Source organism: Cygnus olor, chromosome 1 (assembly GCF_009769625.2).
Source record: "Cygnus olor isolate bCygOlo1 chromosome 1, bCygOlo1.pri.v2, whole genome shotgun sequence".
Taxonomy (NCBI): Eukaryota; Metazoa; Chordata; class Aves; order Anseriformes; family Anatidae; genus Cygnus; species Cygnus olor.
The window spans coordinates 72,847,723-72,874,390 of record NC_049169.1 but is presented as its reverse complement, the minus strand read 5'-3'; the positions used below and the strand labels follow the sequence as shown (position 1 = coordinate 72,874,390).

General features: G+C 40.6%; 1 protein-coding gene and 1 long non-coding RNA gene across 3 annotated transcripts in view; both read left to right on the top strand.

The window, feature by feature from the left end:
* The first annotated feature begins 15,712 nt into the window (after positions 1–15,712).
* On the top strand, positions 15,713–19,325 carry LOC121073634. The gene is made up of 3 exons (XR_005821854.1): positions 15,713–15,881; positions 16,054–16,205; positions 17,915–19,325. It is a non-coding gene; the product is annotated as an uncharacterized LOC121073634 (long non-coding RNA).
* Positions 19,326–22,400: 3,075 nt separating this feature from the next.
* Positions 22,401–26,668, top strand: part of ATXN10 (ataxin 10) — a 119,732-nt gene continuing 115,464 nt past the window's right edge. The window contains exon 1 of one of the 2 annotated variants that reach the window (XM_040564708.1): positions 22,401–22,426. In XM_040564708.1, the coding sequence (XP_040420642.1) occupies positions 22,416–22,426 (11 nt within the window). In that variant the 5' untranslated portion in view covers positions 22,401–22,415. Of the gene's footprint in view, positions 22,843–26,668 lie in introns of both variants that reach the window. The other variant, XM_040564701.1, reaches the window with a different exon arrangement.

The window sequence follows — 26,668 nt, the reverse complement described above, 5'->3', positions numbered from 1 at the left end:
CTGTGTGAGGTCTGGCATTTTTTTTTTTTCCTTTTAGATCTGTCAGTCCTAAGCCATAAAACTTTTGCTAAGAGGTGGGGATAAGGAAGTCACTGCTCTATTGGTGAGCCAGCTGGTACTGATCTATTGCATCCTGGCAAGAAATCATTTAAAACAAAACAAAACAAAACAAAACTGTAATTTTGTCAGCCTCCTAGTGGAGTACCCAATTTCTGCAGGAAATTCAGAGGCAGGCTAAGCCATGTTCCAAACCTACCTGAAAGCACGTTGGTTTTCTTTATTCGAGGTACATTTATAAGTATGAAGAACATCGCACAGATCAAAACCACCATGTGCTGCAAAGTAGTAAATACATGGTAACTGATAGTGAGAGGCAAACTCCCAGCTTTTCTTTTCTGCTTTATAGGAAGAGCTGGCAGTGCAGCTTACCATTACTTCTGCTCAATACTTCCTGTTATGCAATACTCCCGTCAGCATTGGGATCTTGCCAAATTCAGTGCTTGGGCAGAATTTTTCTATGGCTAAGATCAGTTCAATTTCTTAGCCAAAATAAGTCTGATGTTTTCAGACCTGATGTGTCAAGCTGACTTTTGAAATTTCTGCCTCAGTTCAGGTAGGATTCATGGATCGGGCAGCTCTGCAGTCTCTCAGTGCCTTGGAATACCCAGTTTGCCAGGCCCTCCTGTTCTCAGGCACTAGGCTGGCCTTTCGTTATGTGCCTCCTCCAGGAGAGGCCAAGTACAATGAAGGGGACCCAGGAGTAACTGTTATATAACTGTTATATAACCTCAAAAAGAGGTGACAAAAACATGGGAAGAAATCATAGAATGGAAAACAGGTTTTGAAGGAGAAATGTCTGCAGCCAATGGGGTAAAAACGCTGATGAAATTAACTGCTTGCTTTTCAAGAATTTTTTTTTTTTTTTACATAAAATTTCTGAAACCCAAAACAATTCTCAGTCTCCAGGGTTGTCATGTAATTGTAGTGTGGCATTCAAGTTGTTCTGCTGCAAGAATCCTCCTTCAGCTGCACTGCTTGAGAACGATTAAAGGTATGCTATCTAGCTGCAACAGAACAGAGCTGTGACAATTTTACTGTGGTTAATTTAGCTTAAGTGATTACATTTTGAAAGGGGAATAATGTAGTCAGTGAGGAGCTGGAGAACGCTTTGTGGCAACTTTAATTACTCAGTTATAGTTGTGTAACTGGATTAAAATGGCGTTGCAGAATAGTAGCACTGTACTTGACTTCCCAATTCTTCTTCCTTAAAGGTTTTTCCATGTCTTGAGCTGCTTGTTTTTCCCTCCTGATATGATTCATGATGCCAGTTGGGATGGGTTGGGTTTATGTTTCAGCAGTATCCGGATTACCTCCTTTTTCTTTAGCTTTTATGTTATACTGTTGTATAAAATGCAAGATACCAAAAAAAAAAAAAGTGACTTTAAAAGCATAAGATGCATCCTTTTCAGCAACAGATCTGTAAGAAAAGCAGGATAGTGTGTTAAGAGCTGCTTGCAAAGCGATGCATAAGAGATTGCAAAACCAGTTTGCAATGCAGAGAAGGAATTTTGATCTGGTCCAGGAGAAATAAGTACCATTTATTGGGATTTTATCCATCACCAATTAGCATATCTACGCACACATCTCCCTTTCAGGATGTATTAATATACCCATTCAGTCTGAGGTTTAAATTTTATGAAACAGAGCTGTGCAGTATGGACAGAAAATGGCCAGATGCTCAAAGGAGTCAGTGCAAAGCAGCAAGCTCTGTGATATGGTAGAGCCCTGGGAGGGAGAAAGGGAAGGATGATGCTGAGGTCCTATTGAGTTTAACTTCTATGCTGGAGTGTATTTGTCCATGCATTAATGCACTACTTCATCTCAGCAACATCCCAGGGCATACAAATGAAGGACAGAAACAAGGGACAGATTAGCCAGCACAGTCCCTTCAGACAGCACTCTGGTTATTAAGGAAATTCAATTTTATTCAGTCAAGGCAGGTAATGGAAACCAAGTTAGCTAGGTGACCATCTCTGCTTGTGCTTTCCATATCCCAGTTGCTTATACCCTTCCTACTTCCTTGATGGTCTCCTAGCCCGAGGAGATGGCATCTTTGCTTTGTGTGCTTCATCTCCACAGACTCTACTTTCTCAGAGCAGCATTTCCCTGGACTCTGGGCTGAGTTTACCTAATCATTTTTCCTGGTTACACTCTCTGGTCCAAGATGAAGAGCTAGACCTTTGGTCTGACCCATAGCCATTGTTTGTTGCAGTCACTGAGCTCTTGAGCTGTCCCAGAAAGAAAGTGGGATTCAGTTGCATGAAGAAGGGTTCTTGGCAGGGAACGTGAACCAGGTCCAGTCAGGGGTCTTGGTTCAGCTGAATTTCTTTACTGAGAAATTTCTCCTGCACACAGATGAAGTGTAGCAAATGCTAGAGTTTTCAATAAACTAAGACTGGAAAGAATCCTAAAGTCAAAATAATTCAAGGAAGAAAGCTTCCGTTTCTCATTCTAAAGAGACTAACCCAGAGGCCAGTAAATTTAGTTGACGAAAGGACTGGAAAATATGATACACGCAGACAGATGCAAACATGTATGATACATAAAGCATTTACCTGTAGACATAAGGAATAAAATACAAAGACACTGATGTTTTGTCCTTGTAAGGGCGGGAATGCCAGTACAGACACTGAAGTGCTGGTTTCTATACCATCATGTATTGACTCTTGATAATCTATGAGGCAAACTTACATACACAGTGCATTCAGCTAATAAGCACAGAAGCAATCTGCCCCTCTAATTGTGCAGTGTCTCCTGGAGGGGCTGAAGGAGCGATTCAGGTGTTTGAAATAAGTTAAGATGTTTGAGACTGTTTTATACCCCACCTAGGCTCTAGCTGCCCCTCCAGAAAAGTGTGTCTTCCATAGTTCCTACATCACATCTGCCAGCCCTGTGTGGGCATCTCAGCTAGCCTAAATCATTCAAATGGCACTGCACATCTGTGTTCAGGCACCTGAATTGCTCCCCTAGGGAGCTCTGCTGCAACCCATATTTGTGGAGAATTATAGTCACGCAATAGTTGATTTTCACCATTTGGAAGACCCACATGCTGTGGAAGGAAGAAAAAAATTATAATAGATTACATAGGGATTGCCTAACTAAAATGCTACCAGCTGTGCACAGGAGCACTGAGTTTTGTTACTGCTAGCAGGAAAGGGAGTAAAATGCCTACTTTGTTAGCTGGGGAAGACCCAATTTGTAAAGTTCAAATCTGCATTTGGACCAAAGTCCAGGGTTACTTTGATCAAAGGAGTGAGTATAGCCTGATGTAGAGACAAAAACAATAGCCAGATTGGACTGAAGAGAACGAAGTTTTCAACCACCAACTTGACATTTTGTTGAGCATTGTACCTGGATACAACTGTCCAGGAATGAATAAATGCATAAAGAAGTTGCAATTGGGAGCACTAAAGCTCTGTTACATAGATAATACTCTAGAGTAGATTACCTCCTTCAGTGTGCTGAAGGAGCATCTGGTTTGGGAAACAGGAGCAACAGAGAATAAAGAGAACGTAATTTGCAGAAGTTAATTTTTGATAGTACTGTCAACTTCTTGTTTGCTCTTCAGCTTTGGATTTCCAATAAATTTGTTCTTTTTCAACCATTGGAGAACTTCCTGCAGCTCATTGCTGGCAAGGAGATGTGTCCTTTCAGGAGGTCCCAGGTGTTGCACATAATGGATACTGCAGCTGAGAAGGGAAAATTGAATGTCCATGCTTGGTTTAAGGTGGTGAACCATGCTAAAGACAGCATTTATGATGTTGTAAAAGAAGCATCTGCATTGCTCAGGGTTATTTAAGAACTATCTTTATTGAATCACTCATCAGAGCAGCAACATGAATTTAACAGCACATACCTCTCCTGCTCACCTCTTTTCTCTCTTTGCATGATGCACTTTTGTCTTGAAAAAAATAAATAAATAAATAAAATGCAAACTGGTCCTGACAACAAGTCACTTGAAGAAATAAAAATGCTGACAGAATTGCTCAGCAGCTGATATGAATTTTGTGCTTACAGTTGCAGAAGCTACAGAGAGCTCTGAGTAATGCATTCCCAATGAGGAATTGGTTTATTTCATAATTTCACCTGACTCACATTGATAGATGGCTGCTTATTTTGATCCTTGGAAAATAGTTCTGCACAATAACATAGGTGCATTGAATGCTCCAAAGGTCAAGCAGCTTGAGCATGGGAAAATATTTGTGAATGAGGCCAAAAAAACTACTGAAAGAGCTGATTTCTGGCTAAAAGATTAGTCTTCATTTAGAGACTGAGAATTTATTGCTGCCAAAAACAGCATTATCAGCTTTCTGTCAGCAACAATCATCAGGATTTCCTTTCCCAATCAACATGAGCTGTGACCTCATCGTTGCAAAGGTGAAACCCTGACAGGGATTAAAGGCTAATAGAAAGAAATGAGGTAGTAGGGCTAAACAAAGAAGAGATTGTTGCAGAGCAATAGTGAACTGAGGCTGAATGTTACAGCTGGAACATGAATCACAGAGCCAAAAGGAAAAACAGAGTATTTTTAAGAAGAGTTGAAGTAACACTGGGTCTCTCAGTCTTTTGGTGGAGAAGTAAGGCAGGCTGCCATCATTACCATCAGAGATTTTTGAAGCAGGATTAGCATAGCCTTGTGGTTTGTCAAGTGTTTAATTGCAATTCTACAGGGACGCAGCCTGAAAGACACTGGAAACCAATTTAACAGTCATGCCTATCATTATACACACAAAATTGCTCCTGTGCACATATAATATTTAGTAGTCTGAAACAGAGATGCTGAGTCTGGGGGCAAGGTTTAGAACATGAAAAGCGATGAAAGGCAAATACATGCTTGATATTCATCAAAGCAATTTAATCTGTGGCTGGATAGTAAAATGAGGTAAGAAGGATATTATGTTGTTGATCCGTGAGTTACTAATTTTTTTCACTCATCCCTCCACTTTATGGAACCAACAAGTGAGCAGATTTATTTTGTGGGGTTTTTCTACTCTTAAAGGTCACTCTTGGATACTGCAGTTATCTTTTGATCTTAAATCTCACCACAAACTTGAATCTAGTCCCAGTATGCAGGAAGCATACTGGAAGCTGTATGTATCATACTGTGCAGTGGGCTTTGGATTAGGCCCTCCTGCAGCCTTCAGCACAGCCCTGTTTTTTCCAGAAGAGGTAGACTTGTGCTGTAATCCCAATCCAGATGTCTGGAAACTCGTGGCATCCCGGTTGCTTCCTGCATGGGTTTCAGAAGTCTTTGTCCCACCAATACAGGGTAACATCTCCTCCTGACATGTGCTGGGCCCTCTTTAAAAGGACTTCATGAAGTCTCTAGGTCTCAGCCTTTTGTGAGTGTGCAAATTTGACTCAAATGTACCAGAACAGTACTGAATTTGACATGGACTAGATGTTGCTATATTTGATATGGTCTGTCTTGCTTCCGTCTCAATTTGGCACAATGATTTCAAGTGAATCATGAGCAGGAAGGTCAGATGAAAGCACATTTATTATGATGATTAGAAGTATATACGTCAGTGTCCTTACTGATACTGAGTTGCCTTCAGGAACTACTCAGAAATATATATATATATGTGTGTGTGTGTGTGTGTGTGTGTATATATCCACCATAATAGATTTTAGGGCTTTATGTGAGGAAGCTACTCATCTTTAGAATTCTCCAGTGTGCTTTATTCTTTATATTCTAGACATTAATGTCAGCCACAAATATAACAAGGTTAAGTCCTTCTCTAGTAAAGAAATAATCGTCTCAAGTAATCTGGCTCACCCCCAGCTCCCAAAAGGTGGAGCTGTAGGAACAGTCCTCAGCTGCTTTGGAAAAGTTTTCAAGCTTGCTCTGAAATGTGAAGTCACATGCAGATAACCCACAGCCCACAGGGAAGCATTAAGATGTGAGCTTCATATATGTGGAGGATAGCCAGACTGAATTTTTTTTTCCTGACTAATGGCAAAGGCACGCAGCAGCTTTTGGAGGCTGGGGAAAGCTTGTGCCCTTCTGGGCTGAATTGTGTGTGTATGGTACAGCTGAAACTGGGCTCAAGAGCATTACAATATTTAATTGCATGAAAATATTAGAAATATTAGGATTTAGCAACGCTGTGACTTGAGCTCTATTTTTTAGTGCTATCAGGCTAAGAAATACAAAGCCTACTGGTGTAGAGGCATGGAGTCTTGTAGTAAAACCCAAAGCTATCTAACATCGAAAGGCAAGTGGCAGGCTTTAGATTTGTCAGACAACAGTTTCTGGAAAGGAAGACACATATATCATGCTCAACTGAAGGGGAAATTTAAGTAGGCACAATGTAATTACCTTATCTGGAATCAGGCCAGGAAACCAGACTAGGATCTTTATTCTCAATGAAAACTTTGTGGATTTATGCTTGGCAAACTAATTGCCATGAATAATTTATTAATTTATATGGTCTCTTTTATTTTAATTTAATTTTTAGTGACCTACCACCTTCAAACAGTGTTGTTTTTTTTTTTTCCTTCCTATCTTCAGTTGTGATCAAACACGTGCCTGAATCCATTTCAGTTGCAGTGTTTCTTGCAAAGTTCTTGCTCTACCTTATTTTATTCATGCTATTTCTGCTTCATGAATGGATGACTGGATCTCAAGATACAAGAAAATTAAAAAGACTTCAAGAGTTAGCCTAACTAAATGTCAGGTTTGAATGTTTTTATAAACATGATTCTGGGGAAGGTGTTTTTGCAGACTTTTACAGTATTTCTAAAGACAAAATAAACAAATATCATGTCAGTTGTTAACATGTCTTTTTCAGGAATGAAGCCTGGACGTTTCACCCCAATGTGGGGCATTAAATACTCCTATCTCCCTGAAACTACAGGGAGTACAGGCACCTTCATTCCCACAAAGTCCTGTGAAAATTCTTATCCTAAAGAATTAAGACACATCACTTTGAGATCTTTAGCCTACTGCGTTTGAATATGCTTTTATTTGTATTATAATGAACTCTGAATCATGCCAGCTAGGAAAAATAGCTGTTCCTTCTACAACATAACCTATTAAAGCCTGAATTCAGCATAACTCTGCAAAAATGTCAGAGCCCTCTTCTTTTCCTCCTTCCCATGTCTCCCCTCTCCCCATCTTTGTATGCACACTCTAATTTGGAGCGATCTGGAAATATTTTTTTTTTTTTTTAGTTTTCACTCTATATATTGAAGACAGACTTTGTGTTTGTATTGGCTCTGGGCCTGATGTGGCATTTGTGAGGATGAACCACAAGCATGTGTATTCCAGATAAACTGAACTTGGAGAATATGTGTGCCAACCAGAAACTACCTTCTGCCCCCATTCCCTCATTTCCAAACTGATAAGGCAAGGAGGAAGCTGCACACCAAGCTTCTGCTTTCTAATGCACAGCCACAGCTTCCTCTCTTACACCTCTCTGCTCTTTGAAAGGCACACATCGAAACTGCGTCACAGCACCAGACACTGCCAGGGCTGTCTGAGCAAACTTTGTGGGATGGCTTTTGCAGAGGTGGGAAGGGAGGAACATGGAAATGGTCATACATGGGTGGAATTTGGGCTTTTTTCCAATAATTTGTGAGCTAAGCTTTTATGGAGGAGAAGATAATATACCCTTAATATGAGTAGTAATTAAGAAAGCTGCCAACTGGATCAAGTAGAAAAGAACATGCCAAGGAGGACATTATAACTCTATCCCAATTTTAGCACTGGCGGGCTCCTGTAATAGCTCTGCTACTCCCCCAGGTTAGCCCTAACTCACACCCATGCATTGCAGCTAGAAAACTTTCACTGTGTGATATAAAGACATGTTCTGTAGTAAGGTAAATCTGAAATGGTGGGATAGAGAGGCTTGGCACATGGAACAGCTAATGAATTGCAAAACCTTTGACTTTATGGACATCAGTTCAAATATCTCCCCCCCCACACCCCCCCAACCCCCCCGGTAACAGCCAAACTCCCTGAGACAGAGATTCTCCTGTTCTTATGCATCTTTTACAGGCAGTTATGGCTTTCTCACCACTTCCGCAACATCCAGTACAAATAACACCTCTTTATAGGTAGTTTGCCCGAGATGGATTTGTCCTGCGCCAACAGCAGATAACTGATCAGATTTCAGTGTGTACCATCTTCAGATTCTGCCTTTGCTGAGTGTCACCAGTGGAAGTGCTTAAAACTGGGTTCCAGCTGAGACCCAAGCTATTTCTCACCTTATTGCCGCAGTATGGGAAAAGCTGTGATACTGCACTTAGAGTATTTGTGCTGTACTCATTTGAGGGGCAAACCTGGATATTTATTTTTTTTTCCCAATAAATTCACAGACTGGTGTGGGGAAGAGATTAAATTTGCGTTAGTATTCATGAATTAAATATGATCGAAAGTGTAAAGGCTTTCCAAGGACCATACAATGCAGAGCAAACTAGCTAAGCTCCAGTGCCTGTGCATTAGTAGGGATGTTCAGAGCTTCATGAAACGGTCAGATAGAAAGAAGGTAATAACACCTGCACACACTAGTCACAATTTGCTCTTCCTTGTATGAGCTTTTAGATCCCTGAGAAACTTCCATTTCCAAAGCAATTTACTTTCCATTTGTGCTCAGCTGAAGGATGTTCATCTTCTAGAGGTAATGCCTACAAAATATCTTCTTTTGCAGTGTGAACAGAAACAATACTCTTACTTGAACTCATTAAACAAATTGTAATGAACAAATCAAAATTTTAAGAGGATAACATCATCCAAAATTTGGAAAGCTTTGATCAGATCTAAGACAGACTTATAAATTTTCACAAAGTGGACAAAGTCTGATGTTTTGGGATTTTTTTTTGTGTGTGTATGATTGAAATAGAAAAAAAAAAAAAACAACACTCATTATCTGTATACTTAATGTTAGTGAGAACTAACTGAGACAGTCCTCCTAAGCATCTAATCTAAGTGAATTATTAAGAACTCAAAGGTAGACACAATGAGAAACTGTAGTTAATGTTTCCCTGATACATTCTTCAGTCATTTACACATCTTCTTTATGTTTAATCATTAAAACAATCCTTTCTCCATATATCTTATATCATTATGTAGGGATCTGAGATTTCTTTTCCCCTTGAAAAAACCCTGCGGTGATTAAGATGACATTTTTATACATTAAAGAAAAAAAAAAGTAAAAAAACAGTTTGTCTTTATACAAGCAGGCTAGCTTCACTTCTTTTAGATTTTTTCCCATTTATTCATGCTTAAAAAACTATCTACCTAACTTACTGTCCTCTTAGCAAGACTCTTAAATGCAAAAGGCAAGTAGAACAGTATTTTGAAGAGATATTTTTGGACAGAGTGCCTGCAGAGGTTGAAATACAACTTCAAAAAGAAGGCATTTTTGAGAATCTTGGCTTGAGAAAGGAAGTTAGACATTGCTGTCAGCTCAGCACTTTGTTTGCCAGAGGTCAATGAGTGATGAGAAGAGATTATGCAGCAAGTAAATAATATTGAGCTTTGAACCCCTTCTGAAGCTTCTAGCTTGCACTTAGTTCTTTCTTTTCTTCTACATCATTACGAATAAATCTTCTTAATTAAAAAAAAAAAAATCAACATCTGGAACAAACTTTGATTTGTCATGTAAATCATAGTTCTAAACAAATCTTCTTGCTGCTTCTGGCTTTAGCAGAGTGCTGCGGGTGAGTGTGTGGCTGGGCCTGAGCTGTACCTGCTCAATGAATGCTGTAGGGTTTTGCCCATTCACCCCTTCTCAGGAACATTTTCCAGGTTCAGGTTGGCTTCTCCCTGCCCTGTGTGCAGCCCATGCCGCCCCAGGCTGGGGACAGGGGGACAAAAGGGAGGGAATTTTCCAGTTTGGGAGCTGCCTGTGGCTTGCTTGGGATCTAGGTTGGGCTAGGTCAGCTGTAAGTCAGCAGTATGTGTGGCCATCTGCCTGGTATGAACTAAAAAGTTTACCTTCCTTTTCAGCTCTGCTCTGCCTCCCCCAAATCACATGCCCTGTCACATCCTGTGGGAAGGGCAGTAGTGCAAGTTAGTCGTGTCCTGCCCTCTCTACCTTCCAGTCCCTCATTCCTGCACATCCCCGCCTCCTCCCTTCTGTTAGGGTGAGTGTTGAGTCACTGTGTGATGGACCAACTTCAAGAACTTTTCTGTACAAAAATAATTTGGCAAAAATGGAAAAGTCAGACCAGGTCACCAATCAGATGGATGTGTAGCTACATAAACACTCGTACCAGCACAGCATAGGGGGTGCTGAGGTGTGGGACACCAGCAACTAAAAATGGGCTGGAGGAAGGACGGCAGAGAGTCCTGGTGTCAGCTTCCAGTTTTCCTGCAGGATCAGCCCTTGAATTGGCTCCTTCTGCAGCTGGGTGACTGCTAGACCTGAAATAACAGAGTGAGGTTGGAAACTGGCACTTGGGGAAAGGCAGGACTGAGAGCCTTCTGAACTCTTCCCAGAGGTGTAAGCTCCAACATCAGTCTGCAGCCATAGCTTTTGGCTGGCTCAACTCCCTGAACTGGATTGTGGGCAAACACTGCCAGCACAAGAGGGAGGCCAGACGGTTTCATGACAGACAATTCGAGTCATCCCTGGCTTCTTATGGAGTCTGCTCTTTCCTATACCCTTGTTTTCCTGCCAGGAAATGCCATGGAGCAGAAATGAGGCTGCAAGGCTCATTGATAACCTCTTCTTGATGTTTGCCTTTGCATCAAGTGCCAAAGGGCTGAAAAGGCCCCGGATGGCAAGAGGGGCTGAAACATGCCCCAGTTAATGATGTTCCTGTAATATCCCAGCAGAGCTACATCGCCCTTGTTGAAAGAAATTTATGAGAGGACAGGCTGTTGAGAATCAAGGTATCCTCTAAAATAATGAGAAGAATTATTAGAAAGACTCTTCATGGCATATCAGTAAAGCAGCACAACTCATTTAAGACTGTGAACATAGTTAAACTGTGAGTTTGTGGTTGTGTTTAAATCTCAGATGTCATTAGTGGGACGGGAGAGGGGAGGAAGAAAAGACAGAAATGGCCCATTCAGGACAAAGCAAGTCATTATTTCTTCCTTTGCAAACAATGGGGAAAAAAGGAAAAGTGCTCTCATGAGAACCTGTATGAATTTCCTTAAGAGGGTGTACTTTAGATGGAGAATAGGCTAAATTCTGTGAGATATTGGGGTTACTAAGACAACAATGCAGCTTTTTGAATACGAAAGCAAACAGATATATAAGCCCAAAGTAAATCATTAATGTGCGTCAGTATTTTTGAGATGGATTGGAGTGACTTATATATTGTAGTCCCTCTTTATTTAATATTTCAAAAGTGTTCTTTGATTTAAAAGTAAACACTTAATAGGCCTCTTTTCAGACAATTATGTTCCTTTTCTATACAGCACTCTGAGAAGAGACTGGTTATTGATGCCATCTAATAGAACAAACACACAAATTTGATGGAGTCAAATTAAACAGAGGGGCCTTGATACATCAAGAAACTTAAACACAGGCATTATAGTGAGGTTGCAAATCATCCCAATTTGGGTGACTGCTCTGTTTCTTGCAAACTTGCATTGGCTTCAGCACCCTGCCTAATTAAGGATAACTTGGTCAATCTGCACTATATTTTTAATTGCAGCAAACATTTTTTGGTAACAGTGTATTTTAACTAAGCCTTTCTATAACAACAAAAGTAAATAAGGATAGTTTGGGGCTAGACATATCTTTTTTTTTTTTTTTTTTTCTTTCCCAAGAAATTCTTATCTTATTCATACACTATTTCTTTTTTAAATAAGATTAACTCAGTCCAGGAGACCTGTTTGTTCTACAAAATGAATAACTCCTAAAGTAACTTAAAAATTCAATTCAAGATCTTTCTTACAGACAGATCTTGGACTTGAGAGATACTGAACCTCTAGTTCATAATGGTTGCTAATACTTGTGAATGATCATTTTTCCCCAGGTCCAACCATTGTTCCAGCAACTCTTTCCACTTTCATCACTATTCTAGTGATGTACTCAAAGTTTGGGATACCTTTTTAGCGGTGCTAAAACACAGTCATTTAAAAATGCTACAATGATGGAACAAACAGAGCTGGAGGTATTTGGCTTATCTAAGTTTAGGAACAAAAACAGAGGATTATTTCTCAGAAGAAAAAAAAATACACTGTGTATAGCATTATGGAGTGGAATTAAACTGTGATCTGCAGCTAGAAAATCTTTGTAATTACTTTCATTAGTCCAGTAAAGAAGTAAATTATTCTCTGATATATGAAGTGTTAAATCTGTAGTAATTTATTCAATGCTGGATTTTTTCCAGTTCATAATGTACATGAATGATTACACAAATAAGTTCTTAAGAATTTAAGTAGTGCTTCTTCCCACGATTATTTTTGGAACATCACATTCGCTGTACTTTATTCATGTTCCTTCTCTCTTCAAACGTAAGTGACACTGAGTTTTAAGCAGTTGCTGTTGAATGTCTGTAGGACTTGGGTACATAAGAACTCATCTCTTTTTTGGGAACTTTTTTTGAAAATCTTGCCTTTTTTAGGCCATGCCAACTACAGCTAACTTCCAGACACAGAGGACAGACAGCTACTCAGAGCAAGCAGTTTCTCTGCGAAACAAGGCACTGCACTGGGAGACTTCTCTCCTGGGACATCCTGCTGACCCTGCTGTGAAGTGACATGGCCAGATATAGGAGAGAGAAGAGAGAAGGGCTGCATGGCTAAGGCATGGCACAACAAGCAGGGAAACTCCCCTGATCTCACCTTGGAAGCTCTAGCCCGATGATTATGCCACACCACATCACTGCTGACAGTTCCCCGAACAGATTCCTTCCATGGGTAATTAACCTTCACGAAGCATGAATGGACTAGTTTTCTATCAGGAGGCTGAATTTTAGCTGACAAATTAGACAGATTCCCCGAGGCCAGAGTTATGCAGCTTTGCCAGTCTCACTAAAAATGTGATTTATAATAGATTCCTAGTTGCAGGCACTCCTTTCTTCAGGAATGAAAATACACACCATACTCTTTGCCTAACATGATGGTCTTACAAGCCTTTGTCCTCTGCTGAGAAAAGCTGATTCTGTTGCCTGCTTTTGGTTTATCAGTTGATTCCTCTTTTGCCCAATTGAGCATGATGGTACTCGGAAACTACATTCTGTGTTCAGAAGTCATGTGTGTGCAGGTGTAAGCAACATTTTAGGAAGTAACTGTATGTTAGTTTAGTACATTATACCAGACGTGGCTGGATGGAAATTCTTTCTAGCTGAAAAAAAACAACCCAGGAGATTTTGGGTAAGATAACATCTCCAGTTTTCAATTATGTTGGCATAAAACAGAAGTGACAGAGCAGAGTGTGCAGCCCACGGAGCTTAGGCCTCTTACACTTCGTTAATTACACAAGAAATATCTCATCCTGCTTTTGTTCCTGAAGATACCCTGTGTGTTCCCCTGCACTGGAGCAATGACCAATGTGAACATTCACCTTGGAGGCAAATATGGCCATGTCATCAGTGTGGGGCAAGCATGAGTGAAAGGAAAAAAATAAGTCTATCAGATTCAAATGCCATACTTTCTTTTGCTCCCCCTTTCTTCCTGCCTTTAAACAGGACCACACAGAAAGGGAGACAAGATGTTTTCTGAAGACTAACGGGAAGACCCGGAGTGTTGTGCAATTGCAGAGTCCCAGGTAACAAAAATGATGGGCAAGAAGAAAGGGGAGGCTTTAGATTAATATAATCCCAGATGTAATTCTTGCCAATTGAGGCTCCACCTTCGACTCACCGCTCTGTTTTCTTCTTATTTACCCGTCCAGTGAAACCGGTATTTGTATAGAGTGAATATCAGCACTTGCTCAGATCAAAAAGCAGACTCACCCATCCCTGACAGAGTCTTGAATGTCTGTGTTTGCACAGTATTAATAATTAATATTCATTTTAATTATTAATTTATATTACTTAATAACTGCATGCAGTGTTATTGAGGTACCAGGCACATACGGAGGCTGGTAAATGACGTGGGAAGAGGCTAATAAAAAACATGTATTCTGGATCTAGCAAGTAGATAATGTATTTAAAAGATAGACACAGAGGCAGGTGACTGGTTTTATTGGTATGAGTTTTGGGTTTTGGAGGACTCTGCACAGGTTGACAGCTGGACGATCCACTCTGTCACAATTTTCTTGTATCTCCATGTAGCTCCATAGTGTTATTATACCCAGGCATTAAGGAGTGGGTTTTCTGTTTGATTGATTGTTTTTTTTTTGTTTTAAATTTAGAAAATCAGAATCCTGTCATGTAAATAAAAATAATGACTTCTGCAGAGGCTGAATCTTATAATCAGCATATGCAGAAGAAAAGTATCTAATTTAATTTATATACGTGTCGGCTTAAGGAAGTTGAGATGGTGGTATAAAATAATAATAATACATAGATCACAACCTTTGTCTACTGACATGAGCCTGTGGGAAAAAATCATATAAAACATGAATGGATCAAAGCTCCCTTTCAGCCTTATAAGTAGGTGAACTTTGTGGACAGTCTTTGGATTTCAGTTTAAAAGAAACACAAATTTCTTCTTTTCAAGTTCACAGGGATGACAGCAAAGTTTCAGCAGATTTCTTCTGTGTCAAGCTTTTGAAATTAAAGGCATTGAAACATCCTCCAATCCGCAGATCTTCTGAAAATGTTACTTCTATAGCAATACTTGTTCTCTTTGTAAAGTTTAGGTTGTATGCTTCTCTCAAAGGAGAAAAGAAAAAGCTGGCATATCACAATGTTAAGAAATAACGAGAACTGAGATTTTAAACTAGATCTTCCTGTGCTGCAAAGAATTATATAAAAAATAATATTCAGTAATTTGTACTAGTCTTCCACCCTTAGTCCCAAAGGAAAAGATTCTGGAGAACTGACATTTGAACTCTGTATTCCTCAGTTTTGCAACTGTCCATCATCCATCTAATAGCTCTCCTTGGATATACTTTCTCTTTAAAGAGAGACAGAGGATGTATGTGTCAACTTCTGAATTACCAATAGCATCTTCTAAAATATTATTTCTTGGAGGTGATATAACACTAGCTTCCATAAATGCTTCAAAACCAAACTTTGCAGGTTTTTTTTTTTTTTTTTCCTTCTTTACTCTTAAGATATAAATCCCAGACCTGTTGCACTGTCTTATAAAGCTTATATGCTGGTACAATCCTGCCAGTATGGAAAACATTCTAAACTCTACTGGGATTTCTAATGGGATTTACTTAGATCCTAGCCTTCTGTCTATGTAGGCTAAATGAAATGCTGCGAATTTGTGAATTTAACTGTTTCCTGTGATTTTAGTTCATAATAAAGATTCATGGATTCACTTATGAAATTATTTTTCACAAATGAAATTAGTAACTTAAGTAAATTGAACATCCACAGTGAATATTCAGTGTAGTCATTCAATCGGTAGGATTGGAGAGATGATTTTAAGTTCATTTCTGCAGCCCATATCTTACCTCCACTAGATGTCAGTCTGTGGATGGGCCTTGAGAAGTTTGAGCCCTATTTAATACTAAAAAGTGTGCTTAGAATCACACCTACAACTCTTCACTTCCAGTCGCTAGCAGTAACCCCAAATAGGAGAGATATTGAGTCACTGTGTTGTTTTTTCTTGTTCTTTGCTCTTTTAGTCCCTGACTTCTCCCTCCAGCAAATTTCTCAGCACTGACAACGTCCACCAATGCTGATAAACGGGAGCAGCACAGTGTAATGCAGGATTCCCTGTGGGCATTTCCCCTCACTCATCCATTCATAAAGGGCCAAACCTGACACATCTATTCTTGAGGACTACCTCACTTGTGAGTTCCTCAAACATATTTAAGTACATGCATTTTTACTTGCTGACAGTGGCCAGGTGTTGAGGAGCTTTTTGTTTATTTCAGTTCCTTAGGAGGGATATTTGATATTGTTTTCTGTGAAGAAAATCAGTTTTCAGAAGCTATTCTGACCACTCCAATAATATGTTTACAGGACAGATGAAGGCAGCAGGCTGGACTGCAGGTTTAGCAGATGAATTCAATTCCTCAAGCAGCAGAACCAGAGTAATATTTCCAGGATCATTCAGAGGATTTTGGAAGCGCTGTGCATGGATGCTGACTGATGGCTTCTGCAGCCTGCAAGAGGTAAGTGTCCCATGTGCAGCTCTGCAAACGTAATGCAAGCCCAGCATGTCAGGTTTAATGTGCCTGCGGAGAGTGACTACACACTGCACGCACAGGCTGTGAGTCTGGGTGAACTCTCTGCCCTGTGACACAGTTATCACTCTGGGAATGCACAAAAGCCTGATGAGCTCAGGATTGGACATGAGAGTACAGGAGTGATTTATGTGCATGTACTTAATAGCTACTTTTTGGATGCTTAGTTGTCCAGGCTGCTGAAGTCCAGAAAAACTGTTGCTGCTATCAAAACACAGGAAAAGCTAAGATTTTCACATGAGAGATGAGATCTGATTGCATTTATATGGGAAATCCATATTATATAGCACAAATTTCAAACTTAACACTGCTCTTGGGAGCATTTTCACATGGGAGTCTAGGACTTAAAACAACACTGGATGGTTGAAAAGGTCACAAGAAGAGAACAGTAACTGCATAGTCTCACCTTTGCAGTCCTCAAGAATCCTCCTTTCCCACAAAATCTTTAAAAAAATGTTTGCAACTACTTACTTCAGATATCATGTCTTTGTGCAGCAGAATTGATTTCTGGGCATGGCCTTCTACAAACACACTGCTTACTGCCACCTTCCCCACAACCACCTATTCCTCTTTATTCTCATCATCAGTGCCAATGACAATCTCCTCTGTGGAGGGAGATGTCCTTCCCTGCTTTGTGCATTGTGTGGAATTTCCTCGTCCTTTCCTACAGGCATTAAACTGTGGTAACAGATTTTTTTTATATATATATTTTTTTTTTGCTTGAAGCCCTGTAATAAGGAGATTCTCCATCCATGAGAATAAATTTCTAAACAGAAGGATGCACCACCCTGGCCATGGTTTTTGTTTTGCTTGTTCCTTGGCAGCATGGGAATCACTTCTTGTCACCACTAAATCAAAACGAACTGGAGGGAAGAGGTCACGCAGCAGGCGAGGGAGCCAGGAGAAAGCAGAAAGAAAGGAGGCAAGAGGACTCCTTAGGTCTCTGAAGGAAGCCCAGCCAGCTAGCATTCAGGCTCAAGCAGCCCAAGATATTTTCGGCTGATCATGGGAGAGGCCACAGCTGTGAAATGTGTGTAATGTAACCCGTTAGAATGGGAAGCCACGTGGGCAGAGCTGCGCAGGGTGGATCAGGGTGGGAAGGGGGAAAGGGAGCAGGTGGCAGAGCGGCACTGGCTTTCCTCTGTCCTCTGAGGGCTCCTGCCAAGGGCAAAGCTAAAGACAACTGGAGAAAAAAAATATTCTTTCCCGTGTGCTTCCTGATTTAATGTTTAACTATGCCTTACAGGTTCATGTTAGAGTGATGAAGAACTTCAGAGATGATGAGCCAGGGTAGATGCAGTCCTTATACTCCCAGGGCTGATAATCACATGCTCTGTTGATCTGTAGGACAATCTCTGTGTCCTCTACACACAGAAAATTGCAGGATTATGTAAGATAGAGTACACATAGCCTCCTTTCACTTAGCACCAGCCTTCCTACAGTTTAGTTGCATTTTTTGCCATATCAGACCAAAACCTAAAGTTAAATTCTATGCAATATAAATCAACTGGTACCTGACTGGGGTGAAATTCCCCAGGTTATTATGGAACTATATATTGGTTAACAGATATCCTAAGTAGCATCTCTCCATTCCAGTTGGATAGGGTAAGGATTTGTCCTTCCATATGCTTTTACAGGTTCACAATGATGATGACGCTGATCCTGATGAAAACACTCCATGCAGATGTGGCATAAAAACTTTGTGAAGGAAAGATAACAGCTATGAAATTTCTCATTCACTCTGGAAGTTGGACTGCATCAAACAAATGAGGTGAGAGTATCTGCAGTGACTCTGAGCCTGACAACTATAACAGACAGAATTTCATCCCTGTGTACTTCTTGGAAGACACCATTCATTTCCATGACAAACTGCAAGCGCTTTGAACATCTCCTCCAGGACCTTGCAGGCTTTCTTTCCAGACCGAGGGATTGCTTACACACGAAGAATTAAATTAATTTCTGCTATTACATAAAAAAGAGTGACACATACATCTCAACATCAGATGAAACCGCTCTTTTACAGCCTTTGTACATGCGTGCAACAATTCTTCTGATGCCAAATAACCTCTTGAGATATTGGCTTGAGACTGCAATAGCTATTTTGGGGATTAAGACAGTCTGCAGTATCCGCAGTAACCACTTCATATGCATTCTTCATAGCTTTTGAATACCCCCCAAAAAAACATAAAATGTGTTCCACCTCTGATTGTTAAGATGTGGTGCTATCTCCTAACAGGTGTGCTCCTAGTCATCTTATTGTTCAAAATTCCTAAGCCAATTACTGTAATTTGCCTCATTTAAGTAGGAAACTGATGTCCTGCATGGGGGTATGGGGTGCTTCATGGCACTGCATGGTGGATCCACAGTGGAATTCACTGCTCAGCAACAATCGCTAATCAAAAGCATTTCCCAATCAATTTCACTGGATCCTATTAAATACTAAACCAAAAATAAAAGCTTTGGTCTACAGCTTCAAAGCTCTGTGGCCCAAGTCATACTTAATCTAATACAGGCCCAAATAAGAGACAGAAAACTAATATTTATGCCGGAAATACAACATGCTGTGGGATTTATTTCTTTAGTGTAAAGTAACTTTTTCCAGAGCTCACATTTTATTTTCTGATGGAAATTACCTTCAATAAAAAAGTCCAGGGTAATGTACATCTTGTGATTAAAATGGAACAACCATCTCTCAACATTTGAGGATTCAAAGTCTTCAGTATGCTTTGTTATGATCCTCCTGCAGAGCTAGCATTTGCTGAACCAGGGGAACTGTCTCCCTCCGGAGTCCCAGCTGTGACAGATCATTCTTAGTGTCCAGCTTCAAACAGCAGTGCCTCAAAATTTGGATCTACATCTTAATTTCATACAGAACTCTTAAAAGTAGCGCTTACGTTGTTTTGTTTTCAGGTGGAATAGTCAAATCTGGGTGGATTGTTTTCCTTCTGGTAGTTCTCTAAATCTATGCTAAGACAAACTAATGTTACTTAGACTGTAAGCTCCTTTGGGGAAAGATTTGATTTTTAGGAGATCTGCCTGAGTCCACAGAATTGGGCACAGCACAGGCCTATTCTGTAAAATAGCTGCTAGATTAAAAAAAAAAAAAATGGAAAGATCTTAAATGATCACGTTGGACTCCTTTTGGTCAATTCAGTAGTTCAGAACTAAACTGCAAAGACCTCTGATCAGTTTTGAACTTAGTTATTGAAAACAAGTAACACTGTGTGACTTAGCTGTGGGAGGCTACAAATAATTTTTTAAAAAATTCAAGTGCAAAACACTGTCTGTAGTAAAGATGAGCTCAAGACATAACATCTGTGAATAATCTGATAAAAATTACTAAATTTTAAAATTGATGTCCCTGAGAGTCTTCAAAACTTTTTTTGGGAGTCCTAGCTCAAAGTATTGCGTTACATTATTACAAAGATGGCTTAGGTAATGGTGTTGAGAATGACTGAAAGCATGACTAAAATGAGGAAAAACAAAACCACTGCAGCTATTTAATGCAGAAAAAAACTTCAAGAGAGATCATATACGTAGGCAAAACTATTTTCACACGGATCTATGAGTAATAATCAATAATGCTGATTGTGAAAGCTTCTGATGAAACAGGCACAAAATCTAAACTCTCATTAGAGATGTTCCCTATTGTGATGCTTTGGACATCTGTGGTCTAGTCTGTGTTCTCAGCTACTTGAACTATTTTGCAATATAACTCATCAGTTACTATAAAGCTATATTCTTAATGGAGTAAAAGATGGTTAACTGTCGCCTTAAAACATCAGATGTCACTGAAAAAAAAATAACCATGAAGGTTTATAAGGGGTAAATAAAAATTTGTTGCTTACTAGATCTGTGTTTTGTAAAAGAGAGGCAAAATGGTAAGTAAAAGACAATGATGATGAATAAAACTGGAGTGACGGCCAAATTGTGCCCCTCCCCTAACAATGTAGGAATCAGATACAAAAATTACATATTTACAGGTCATTTTCAGAGTTCATATAGAACTATCTTGTTGGATTTTAGTGTACTCTACTGCTTGCTTCAAAGAAGTTGTGTGGAACAATATTGTTACACAGATATATACTGATCTGTCCTTGTGTGGTGCTTCCAACCTACCCTGGATGTGCTAGAACTGAAGCATGGTAGGGGTGCATGCACAGCATGTTCAGTGCCAGGCTGGCTGGCCCTACTGCTTTTACGCTGGTGATCACTGGCATGGTTGCAGTGACAGTGTGCAAGGAAGTGAAATGGGCAGTCCCCATGCAATGCTGTGGAAAAGAAAGACAAGATGCTTGAATGGGTGAAAATGAATAGTGAGAATATGGAGGAAGCAGTTTGGGAGAGAGTAGAAGTGTTTCCATTTCTGGGGTACATACTTTAGAAAGAATGTCCAGAACTTTGCAGAGGTATGGAAAAGAGGTGGAAAAAATGACTTGCAGACTGCAGAAAATGCCCTCCAGTGAGAGTTGTTTTAAACTTAAGTTTAAACTTGCACTTAAGGTTTTACTTAAATTGTCTAATTATCAAAAAAAAATGGACTGAGAATACTTGATTAAACATCTTCACAGAGGAAAATGCTGGTTATAAAAGGACACTTCAGTAACAGAACAGGATGGCATACCAAGTGCTGGAACCTGAAGCCAGAGAAATTAAATTAGAAGCATCACATTTGTATTTTTAACAGTGAAGATGATAAAACAAAGAAGATTTCCAGATAAACTGGTGGATTCACTGTCTCAGTGAATCTCCATGTCTCCACTTTTTGTAAAAGAAATTCATATTTTGCAGGAAGACATGCTTCAAACAGATACAAGTTCCTCAACTGTTTAGCTGGCTTAGCCTGTGATAACTAGGTGAGATTAATCACCTTCAGGCTACTGCTCGTCTGTCTAGTTGACTTCATAGTTATGTCAGGAATTAGACTTCATGAATCCAGAGAGGGAAGAAGAGTTTATATATGTAGCAATGTGAAAAAAATGAACTGTGTTGCAGAAAAGAAATAAACTTTTTAGCAACTTGAATATGGTTTTTACCAACCTCTTAAATTAATGATGATTAGGGGGAAAAAATGTGCATGTGCAAGTTACACAAAGACTGTGTGCTGTAGCCCATCTTCGCCAGAGTTAGCACTTCCAGGCACCACATATCCAGATGTATTCAGGATGATCCTGATGCTTCACTCAGACTCAAGTTTCAGTTTAAACAAACAACCTTTTTCACTCATGAACGCACAAGTATTAAAACCAATAGGAGCTGTTAAAAGCAAGAACTTGCATGATTGTCATCACTCTTGCCTGGCATCTTCCACTTACTTAAATTCTACTTGTTGGCTGAACCAACTTATTTCTAATATAGAGCTGTCAACTACTTTTTTGTGCGTTAGTAAGAAACACATAGTCATTATCAGGAGAAGGCCTGGCAATGGCACCTACTAACATATGAACAAGTTTGACAGTGGATATCATAAAAGGTCCCCCCCTAAGGTAACCCAAGAAATGCAGGTTTATTTCTAAAAGCAGAACACTTCCTTTAAACATAAATTGTGCACTGACTAGGTTTGGTATGGTAGAGTAAAATCCCCACCGGGTCTTTGCTGCTGAGGTGGAAAGTTGCTAACAAGGCCTCAGATAACTGTGCAGGACAGCAAGGCCTTGCAGAAACTTGAAGATGTGAACTGTGGGAAGTGAATAACCTTTTTTTTTGTGTGTGTGTGTGTGTGTTGCACTTTCTTTTAGAGGTATTGTTTTCAGATTCTTTCATCCACCTTTGGAAAATTAAATTTGGTTCCAGTCTAGTGAGGCTTTCCATGGTATTTGGCTACAATTAGTCTTTTTATCCACTGGAAAGTTGAATTTTTATCCTGATGTAAATATGTTAACCTTTTGTATGTGTATTTAAAACGTACCGAAGTATCTGCTTGGATCTTTTAGAAGCAGGCAGCTCTCAAAGTGAATGGGACGACAGCAAGGAAAAGACTCGGGAAAACTTTTTATGGCGCACAGCAAGCATTTAACCTGCAGGCTCCGTAAGAATCACAAGAAGGCCCCGAGGGCCACCGTGGGCCCTTGAAAGGAGGCTGACCCTTGAAAGAAGGGCCCTTGAAAGAAGGATACGCCCACAGTTAGCTCGTCAAGGATGTTTTTGAGGTAATATTTTGCACCCCATGCGCTCGCAGAGAACGGCCCCGGGCGCCCAGGCCAGACACCCCCAGCAGCGGGGCGGCCATTTTGCCCCCAGGCCGGCCGGGCGCGAGGCCCACATCCCCTCCGCGGCGCTTCCCGGCAGCAAACGCTTAGAAAAATCGAATATCGGGATAAAACGCTGTCTCCCCGCTCAGCGAGGCAATACCCGGGCCGCCCCGCGGGCCTGGGCCGCCGCCATTTCCGTGCGGCGGGGGGCGGAGCTGGGCCGCGCCGAGCCTGGCGATGGCGGCAGCGGGCTCGGGATCGCGATCGCTGCCCGCTGCGGCGGCGCGGCTAGGCCGCTCTATGGCGGCCGCCCCAGCGGCTCGCCTGGAGAGCGTGCGGGCAGTGACGGGTCTGCTCCGGGAGGCGCAGCCCAGGTATCGGGCAGGAGGGGCTGGTGGCCGCCACGTGGGCCGGGGGAGGGAGCTCCGGGGGCCGGGGGGGGGGGGACCCTGCCGCCTGCTCTGAGCTCTGGGGGTCCGCCTCTTGGAAAGCGGGGTCACCATTGGCGTGATCTGTCGCTGCTCCTCTGGGGTCCCATGGTCGCAGGACACACGATAGCAGTTGTCCTTCTAGGCTCCTGTGAGAGTGGCAGCTGCTACGGCCAAGATGCAGCTGCTAGTGGCAAAATGCATCTTGGAGGGATGAGTAGGTGTAATTAGAGAGTGGTAAGGTGCTCCTGTAGTAGTTTTATCCTGCTCAGCTGCAGCCCAAGCATGACCTTTGGGGTGAGGATGGCTCTGTAGGCTCCTTGATGTGCAGCAGGGCAGGCTTGATTGGGAGGAAAGGTGGATGTGCCTTGTAACTTCCAGTAGACAAAGTGAAAACATACTGTTACTGGAAAAAGCAAGAAGCTGATGTGGAGCATTGCTGTTCCTTTGAGGTCAGGGATGTTTGCAATGCCATGCAACACTGTTAGCTTTAGCAGAGTTCCTTGGACGTGTAGAGATTCAGGTGTGACTGTGCTTCTAATAGTGGTTTCAGCTCTTTCTGGAAGGTAGAAGGCTGTACAGATTGGTGTGGAGCTCATGCTCAGTCCTTGTAACAGTAGTTGAAGGCTGTAACATGTAGAAGGCTTGATCTTTCTTTCCTAACTTAGTATAAAATTGTATTGTTATTAATTCCCGGTACAATTTCTGTTGATTAAATAAATACACATTTAGAAATTGCGTGTGTGTGTGCAGGGGTTATACTTAGAACTGCTCTCTTGTGGTCTCTGTATATACAGGGGAAGTCCCTTTGGTTTTCTTGTCTATTTCTCTGGGGACAGAAGGACCTGTGCAAATTTTGGGCTTATGCACTGATCCTTTCCCTGCCTGTTTCTTGCCTTCTTCCTTGAAACTTCTGCAGCCACCTTTGACAGAAGAGTAGATAGCCCACAAATAGCCAAGTTCTTTGGGTACAGGTAGTCGGGTTGAAGATAGACACTGTAATTGCTCTTCCAAGAGGCAATTGCATCCCAGAGGATGTGACTGAATAGACATGAGAACGACTTGGGAAATACAGTGGGAAATGGTGGTGGTGGTGCTATTGAACTAGAAGGAACAATCCAGTGGCCGCTTGGTACTTGGGATGTTCAGTGGTAATTCTTTTGTTACTATGGAATTGATAAATCTTCACTGCTTGTGGTAACAATAATAATAAAAAAATGTGAATGCCAGTGGTTTGTAATTCAGAAGCAAATACAGGAAGGAAAATAATGTCCCAGCTATGAGAGTGCTGCGTGGAATTCAGCTGAACTCAAGTCTCCTGTGTGCTTCACTTGGGACTTCAAGCACCTTTAAGCAGATGACTCGATTTCTTTGCTTCTGTAGAACCATAAAATATCTGAGTTGGAAGGAACCCACAAGGATCATCGAGTCCAACTCCTGGGTCCCTAAAGGACCACCACAAAAAACCGCCACTGTCTATCCTTGCTGATATGTGATAATCCACATCTATGTTCACAGTGAGGACAGGTGATTCCTTGTGTACATCTCATTTGCTCTGTTAAGACAGGCAAAAATTTCATCTTTGTGTTTAACTGGAGCACCTAAACTCTTGCTCTGTATTAATTGAATGAAATTTTTCTGTTTCAGTCTAATATTAAGAGAAAATTTGTCACAACATCTTGAAACCTTTGTGATCCAATATCTGATCCAAACTGTCATTTTTCTAGGTAACTTTCTAACAAGAGTAGAAACTTTTCCAGGATCAGAATGACTTTAGGTTGTGCTTTCAACAGAAGAAAGTGTTGCTGGAACACGCACTAAAGTACTTGCAGCTTTTTTTCATGTTTTACCCTTTTGTTTGTTTGGTTTTGTTTCTGTTTTATCTATTTAAAATAATTGAATGTTGTATACTAGTATGCGTCTTGCCATGACTACTGATTTCTTTATTTTGAAGTTGTGTCGGGAAATGACCCTTTTCAAGTGATAATCCAACAGGTGGTACAGGCAAATATAAAGGAAACTGCAGTCAGACTAAGAATTTTCCTATGTTAAAATAATCTCAGTGTTGTATCTAAGTTCTGTATGACATCATCACTCAATAGAGAAAACATGGCTTTTGAGTGTTTGGGACAGGACCCAGTTGGTTCTCCTTTACCAAACTGTAGCTCTTCTAATGTGTAGAAGAAAGTGTCTGTGCGTTTACCATGTGTACTTTGGTACACCAGCCACTTAATCTTCTTGTGGCGTGCATATTTGTGATGAAGCGTCAGGAGCCACAGCACTTCTTGTAAGTGGAAGGTTCGAGTCCTGTGATGTCTTTACATCATAAAATCCAAACCAAATTCCAAACCTCCTTTCTGGTTATGTAAGTTCTGTTTACGACTGAGGGCCAGGTCTGCTTTTGGTCTTTCTTGTGCCATTCTATTTCCCCTCAATATCACTCCTTTGAAAAGTATAGCTTTTTTCCCCTGTAGATAATTCTCACTGATACTGTGTTGTGGTTTTGTTGTGGTATTGTTGATTCTCTTTGTGTCTTTTTAAGTAGCTGGAGATAGTGTAAGGGTATGGGTCTTGATCCACTGTGAGGTGTTAGTGTAAAATAAGTATTTCTTGGAGATCGGATGTTTTAAGTAACTTAATATTTATGTACGTGATTTGGTTTATGGAAGTGTAATCACTTTGATAAAGGATAGATACACTTTCTAGTTGTGTGAATGTGAGGATATCTGGGGAGAAGCAGAACCCAGGTAATACTGTATCATCTTGTTTGATCAAGAAATGTTGAAGTTCTTTAGGAATGGTGTTGTCTTCTGTGTGAACATACTTTGTTTAATATTACTTTCCTTTTTGTCTTACTTTCTTCTGTCCTTAGCTTAGGAGTTATTTCTCAACCTTACGTCTTAGAACCTGTCTTCCCTATTTGATCTTGAGCACTATGCAGGTCTGCTTAAGCTTCGAGGAAGCTGCAACTGGATTTCCTTCCCCCCTTTCCCCAGTCAAAAGTATTGGATGAGTAAATTCATGGTACTGATACGGGTGTGGCTTCTTTTCACCAGCAGGCTATATCAAAAATGCCTTATCAATGGTTTTGATGGGTTGTCCTCATCTCCTTTATGAACATAAAATGAGGGGAAAGAGTATGTGGATAGCTGCACTTGGGAAATGTACACGCTTGTGTGACAGACCTGCAGATGTGCGTGTTAGTCATGGGAATCTGGTGAATTGAACTGTTGGGTGCTTCAGCATCTCTCTCATCCATTCACATTGTTGTCATTGTTCTTATGGTTTTGTACTGTTTTCTTAAGTCTTGATATTTTAAGTAGTGGTGTAGTATTTTTTGTGTTGAGGTAGTTGTATGCTGAAGTAGAGAGTGGACTTTCCCTCTAGACTTTGATTTACACTCTTCAGAATGATGGCTAGTGCAGATACCTGCTTTTGTCAAGACTTCTTGCTGTGGAGAAACTTATGGCAGACTATTATAATGAAGCTTCTGGTACATTTTTTTCTTTTGAAACATCTCGTGCTAGTAGCTGCATTTGCTAGTTAAAACAATCCCTGATACTTAGAACAATATGCAGTGTCATGTGTAATCAAGCAAGCTATATACACAGACTTTTTGTTTGTTTCTAAGGTTCCGAAGTGGTGTTGGAAAGCTGTGAGAAATACTAAGGCAACAGCATTAATGCTAAGCCTTAATATTAATCATATTAGTATTAGTAGTATTAATACGAAGTCTTTTCCTAAAAAGGCTAATGGGATGATTGTGAACATT